The sequence below is a fragment of the Quercus suber genome, unplaced genomic scaffold (assembly GCF_002906115.3).
Source record: "Quercus suber isolate HL8 unplaced genomic scaffold, Cork oak 2.0 scaffold_479, whole genome shotgun sequence".
Taxonomy (NCBI): domain Eukaryota; kingdom Viridiplantae; phylum Streptophyta; class Magnoliopsida; order Fagales; family Fagaceae; genus Quercus; species Quercus suber.
In genome coordinates this window covers 433117-439750 of record NW_027069930.1, presented here as the reverse complement: position 1 = coordinate 439750, position 6634 = coordinate 433117, and the positions used below count along the sequence as shown (strand labels likewise).

The 6634-nt window shown below is 34.6% G+C and overlaps 2 protein-coding genes across 2 annotated transcripts; both read right to left on the bottom strand.

The window, feature by feature from the left end:
• Nucleotides 1-91: 91 nt before the first annotated feature.
• LOC136061130 (salutaridine reductase-like) lies at nucleotides 92-1598 on the bottom strand. The gene is made up of 3 exons (XM_065762899.1): nucleotides 1369-1598; nucleotides 1008-1251; nucleotides 92-652 (listed from the first exon to the last, which is right to left on the bottom strand). The coding sequence occupies exons 1-3, from the start codon at nucleotides 1401-1403 to the stop codon at nucleotides 521-523; spliced, it is 411 nt and encodes a 136-aa protein (XP_065618971.1). The 5' UTR covers nucleotides 1404-1598; the 3' UTR covers nucleotides 92-520.
• A 1327-nt stretch (nucleotides 1599-2925) lies between these two features.
• Nucleotides 2926-4023, bottom strand: LOC112003469 (salutaridine reductase). Its single transcript, XM_024035663.2, has 2 exons — nucleotides 3832-4023; nucleotides 2926-3303 (listed from the first exon to the last, which is right to left on the bottom strand). Exons 1-2 carry the CDS (start codon nucleotides 4021-4023, stop codon nucleotides 2926-2928), a joined length of 570 nt encoding a protein of 189 aa, XP_023891431.2.
• Nucleotides 4024-6634: the final 2611 nt, after the last annotated feature.

Genomic DNA, 6634 nt, shown 5'->3' with positions numbered 1-6634 from the left:
TTATTATTATTATTATTATTATTATTATTTTAAAGAAGGTGGGGTAGTGGGAATTAGGAAGTGGGAAAAGTTTGTTTTTTTCCAACGTTAATTTTTTTTTTTTTTTTGTTGATTTACAGTTTTACTCTTATTTCCTTTTTTAATGAATAAGAATGAGTTAATTAAATTAAGGATTTTTTAAGAAAAAAATAAAAAAGACAATACCTGACATTCCAAAAAAAAAAAAAAAAAATTGGGTAAATATAGAAACTTTTTGAATTATCTTAATATATAGAGAATTTTTATTTTTAAGAAATAAGAATAAATTAATTAAATTAAAGGTATTTAAAAAAAAAATAATAACTAACTTTTTCTTAATATTAAGAGATAAGACAAAAGACAAAATTTATTTATGGATGAAATTACTTTACAAAAGAAAACATAAAAAAATTATTCTTCAAAAAAAAAAACCTTGCCCCAACAATCTCATTAGTTTGACTGTCCGAATTTTGCAAAAACTTATCTCCAAAAACAACATCGTTCAACGAAAGCTGGGATTCAGAGCCAGACGGGTTCTACTTCTAAATAACATTGAGAGACTTACTTGATCAGCGCTAACTTTTCTTTGTTCCTCCGGGTTGCTTATGTGTCCATTAATCCCCGCATTATTTACCTGCAATTTTGGAATAATAGCAATGTCAGAGCTACCAAATGACTTTCGTTTATCAACCTAATTACAAAAGGTTGGGGAGAAGAAGAAAGAATACTAGACGATTCATCTTTGTTTAGAACTACACAAACTGGTCATTGCAAGAAAAATTATTTATTGATTTTTATATAAAGAAATCTGATGACCCACAAATCAACCAATACAAGCATGTATGTTTTTAAATTCAAAACCTATATATGATTCCTCAGAAATCCTAGAGATTCTTGGCAACATAATAATTAGAAGCAAGGCAAAGATCTACCCTCTCAAAAATAACACTTGGAATTCCAAAGATGTATGTATAATTAAGTTGCATTACCAATATGTCAAGCTTCCCAAAGTGGGTTTTGATGAAATCTGCCAAAGAAGAAATGGTAGTTGGGTCCATCACATCTAGTCGATGAAAAACCACATCAGAGCATCCTGCAGCCTTGAGTTTTTCAATTGCTTCATTTCCCCTCCTTACATCTCTAGCAGTTAAAACCACCCTGATCCCATTTGAAGCTATCTGTCTACATATCTCAAATCCGATCCCTTTATTGCCTCCGGTTACAACTGCAATCCTTGGGTAAATTTTTTTTAAATAAAAATAAAAATAATAATAATAATTTGGATATCTGCATATAAACTCAGTTCTATATGTGAAATGGAAAGATTAGAGTAATTGAAGATAAAATTACCTCTTAATCCCCGGATTTATGGTTGTTTCTGCCATTTGATATGAAAAGTGAAGAGTTTGTATTGGCAATGCAGAAGATGGCTTATCTGAAAAGTTCTTTGATAAACGGCTTATCTGAAATGAAAGTTATAGTTCTGCTCCAGGTGTAGTTTTAGGATTGAAATCCTGACGCAGTAGAATTAAGCGGTTGAGATTGAGAGTTGGGAAAAATAACTTTCAATCTTAACCATTGAATAAAATCAAATAAAAAATAATTAAAAGGTGGTGCGATAAAATTTGTTGGGGGAGAAGAAAAGGGTAATTGTAAATTTGCATGGTGTAATTGAAACCGGCTCAATCCCCTATAATAAAATATGCAATTACACCGTCCTGTTACTCCTCTCTTCTCTCTCAAGGACTTTTATCACACCCACTTTTAACTCCTTTTTTATTTATTTATTTTTTTTATTCAATGGTTAAAATTAAAAATTTGAAAGTAATTTTTTCAACTCTCAATCTCAATTATTCAATACTATTGGGTATTATACCTGATTTTAATCTTATTAGAGGATGTTAGGTTCACTGTAATATGTCATTTTAATGTAATACACATCGTCTTAATATGATACTAAGAGGTTTGGCTCATTTAATTTTTTCTAACATTATCGTAATCTAAGATTATAAAATATATCACATCACTTTAATCACATCCGCTTCTTAAATGAATGTGATCTTACATTACTTATTGACCGGAATGTAATCATTTATTTAATTAGCAAAATTGCACATACTAAAAAATTTTATTTAATTATGACCACCAAGATGACTAGATATATTCAAATGGCCTTGAAGTAATCAAGAGATTGATAGTATATAGTCGATGTCTCAATTTGCACTAGCGAATCATTATAAAGACACAGCTCGATGAAGTGGTGCGGGCAAGAAGCTGGGAGTTTTAGATACAAGTTGTTACTTGAACTAGAGGTTTTGTAAGTATTAATTGTGTAGTTGTTCTTGTTGTGGTTCCATAATACTAAATCTGGAAAATTAATTACTTGGGTTTAACTTGTGAAATTGATAAAATTAGTTGTAAGTCTTATTAGGAGTCGTATTAGTAAGGTTTGCTAAATTCAAATTCTCATTACTAGCCTAGCCACGTATTGAAACTCGCTCCCCCATAATATCCCAAGTCGATTTAGTAGACATTCTACATGAGACTCAACTCACATCCGGCAATATGCCATTACAATCCAAAATTACACAAATGCATGAAATTCAGGATTACATCTAACATTGACAAAAAATTTTAGATCATTTATTTAGTGCTAGAAAAATAGACCAATTGCAATATTTTTCACTGAGAAAGAATTTATAGCGTCAAAACATACCAAGTCACCCATAGAACAAGTCAATGAGTTAATACCATATGATTTAGTTTTTATATTCCTTTGTCATAGTTGGCCCCTTCAAAATTCCCACATGGGTGACTTAGAAAGCCTATTACAAGGGATACAATTTCTTGCCTCCCTTTTATTTACGTGCATATATTAATATATGTAGAATAGCACAATGTTCTTCATCAAATGGTTGACACATTAGTTTCATCAAAGAAGAAGCCAGAGGGTCCACCCTCAGGCATCAAAGCTAACATCACAGGACCTTTTGCGCCTTCTTCAAGTGGTAATTTGCCATTATGATAGTTAATGTCTGTGCTGACAGACCCAGGACGGCCTGCATTGATTGCAATCCTGGGATACTTCATTGCCAAAATCCTTGTGTAGGCATTAAGAGCTGCCTTGGAGACGAAGTAAGCAGAAAAATTTAAAGGCCAACCATTAGTTTCTATCAAATTCTCCTCGACATCTTCTAGAAATCCTTCCACCGCCTTATCCACTTTCTCTTCTGTGAGGCCATCAACGTCTTCTAATTCCTTCCTTGCATTTTCATTTGAAATGAGCTGAAATAGAAACACGCATTTAAAATTTCCAATTCCTTGATATTCTTTCCTAGCACTAAACGCTTAGTACAGGGCCTATACAATCATCACAACCCCAAAACATTCATACCACAATATAAATGGTTCTGTGGGGGATTCTTTCCCACCGCAAACTCTTTGTCCACTTTGGGGAGCCAAGCCCACACGGTTTTGTTCTCAAGCAACGTGGGAGGTCAAGATTTTCAGAGTGTATCACTACTACATATGTGCCAAGCACATATAAAGCATGAGCGGGGCGCTTCTCTTGCCAATGTGGGACTAAGGTGTCAAGTCTCAAAAAGTGAAAATCCTGACCTCCCACGTCGCTTGAGAACAAAACCGTGCAGGCTTGGCTTCCCAAAGCGGACAAAGAGCTTGCGACGGGAAAAAATCCCCCACATGTTCTTACAACCAAACTTGCCCTCTAAATTGCCAAAAATGATCATGATCAAAATGCAGTTGCTTGTAAATGCTTTAATTAAATGATTTATTTATTTATTTATTTTGTACCTCAAGTTGTCCAAGTATGGAAGAGACATTTACTATTCTTGCTGAATTGGATAATAGAAGAAGAGGAATAAGTGCTTTGCTCAGTTGCTTGATCCCATAGTAGTTTGTCCTCATACAATTCTCTGCAGTTTCATAAGTCTGCTTTACAAGCTCCTTTAAAGGCCTGGCATTTACACCTACAATCTGTATCATCGTATACGACAGTAAATGTTAAATTTGCTAGTATAGATTTTTTTTTTTTTTTGGTAGAAGGTTCAATTTCATTTGAAATTGATTCAATTTATGGTTTTGGAATAAATATTAAAAGTGTTAACGTGTATAATACATTGTGGGCTTTAGGCCCAGTTAAGTTACTTGTATAGCACACATATTTACTTGTACTGCACATATATACCTCCTATAAAGGCACCTATGTACATTCTTTCATGATAAGAAATATAATACAATCATTCAGTATTTCTAACATGGTATCAGAGCCACTGCTATGACCTTCTTTTAGCAGTCTTGTCTTTATTGGTGTTACTCCATTCTCAACATCGCTTCCGCCATCACAACAGTCGCCGCAGCCTCTCACCGTTGAACCCCCGACGTCTTCTAGCTGTTGTCTTTGGATTCCAGACCTGCAGCCGCTATCATTGAGGAGTCCAACACTGCATAGATCACTGCACGTGTCATCCCGCCATGAATATTGCTCTGATCACATTTCCAGAGGTATCACAGAGATCGTCTTGAACCGATCTACCCATCGGTGATAATCTCGCAGTCATTGGAGACCATTGACTTCATGTATTCTAAACCTATACGTGTCTTGACCGTTGACTTCATTTGACCGTTGACTTTGATCGTTGACTTTTTCAGGGTTGACTATTTCAGTCCAGGTTCTCCTTACCCAAAATTTCACGTAGATTTCATTTTTGCAGTCTGTTTTTGCATATTGTGTCTCTAATGGATAAAAAGGATATTTTTCTTCCTCGCCCCATCAATACTATATTGGAGGGAAATAGGAATTACTTATCTTGGTCTCAAGTTATGTGTAATTTTCTTAAGGGTCGCATGCTCTGGCATTATTGTACCGGTGCAATCAATATTCCTGTCAAAGGGGCAAGTGAAGAGGATGCTGCCTTCCTCAATTGCATGATTGAATGGGATAGTCACAACCACATGATCCTCACATGGATTCAGAACACTTTCATTCCTTCCATCGCTAATCTATTGGGCAACTTTGATGATGCAAAATCAACATGGAATATGTTGGCTAAAAGGTACTCCACTACTCATGGATCCATGAAATACCAGTTAGTGGTTGAATTGCATCAACTCAGGCAAGAACCAGGGCAATCCATCAATGACTACTATGGTCAGCTTCACTTTATTTGGGACCAAGTTGACCTTTATGATCCAACATGGGCATGCTTAAAGGATGCTCAGTAATATGCCACCATTAGAGATGAATTTCGTCTCTATGAATTCTTGATGTCACTGCACAAGGACTTTAAGCCCATTCGAGGTCAGCTTCTTGATCGCAGTCCTCCTCCCTCTCTTAATACTGCTATAAATGAGTTGGTCAGAGAAGAAGCTTGTCTTGCAACACTTCAAGCTCAGAATAAGCTGAATGTTCTGGTTATTACTCCTTCTGCTCCTCCTATAAAGCAACCTCAGCAATCAGGTGATTCCTCTGGCTCTAGCAATCATTGCAAGCAAACCAACAAAAAGTTCGACAACTATTGCAAGCGTCTTGGCCACACCATTGAGACTTGTTACCGTCGTAACAAATCTACTGCTGTTGTTGCAAATATTGAGCCTACTCCGCCAATGTCTTCCATTTTAGTTGAGTTCCAGTCTTTTGGATCCACTATCAACCTCTCCCCTACTGAACTACAGGATATCATAGCTTAGGCTGTTCGTATAGCTGGTAATGCATCTATTATTAATTTCTATATATCTAAAATTAAAATACAATTACATCCATAAATATAATAATAAACATATAAATACAACAACAAAAATTAGGCAATAATAACAAAATTTAATACCTTTATTACCTAAACGGGTCAAACAGGTCAAACAGGTTCACATGTTAAACACGAACACGACCCGTTTATTAAACGGGTCAGCCGTGTTGACCCGAATATGACCCGAATCCATTTAGCCTCAACCCATGACCTGTTTATAAATAGGTTAGTCGTGTCGGGTTCACGGGTGGTGTCAAATTTTGTCACCCCTATGTAACTGTACTTTTGTCACATTTAGTGGTTCATTTATTTTTTCTCACATTTGATAGTCTCATTTTCATATTGTATAGTTCCAATATCACATGTGACTGTTCTTTTGTCACATTTTGTGGTTCTCTTTTTTTTTTTCTCTCACATTTCATGATTCCATTGTCACATTAGGCAGTACTATATTCAAAACAATTTTACAACAAATTTTAGGTGTTTAGTTGTTACTTGTTCTAATTTGAACCAACCATTGAAATTACTTTTTTAACTACCAATAGCAGCCAATAATAATCTACCACTTCAAATTTAGGTTGTGTTTCGATAATTTATTTTTTGCCAATTTATTTTACTATTCATTTTATTTTTGCTTCTATTCATAGGCCCCACTGCACTTTTGGTACTATTCATGAGTCTTAATATATTATTTCAGCTAACTTTTATCTTTATCTACGGTAGTTTTAGTAAAAAGTTTTCAGTTTCAGTAAAATAAGTAGATCCCAAACAGACCTTTATTGTGAAAAATGTTGTAAATGTATAATTTCTCTTTTTATAAAAAATATTTTTTTTATTGGCTAATATTTGGG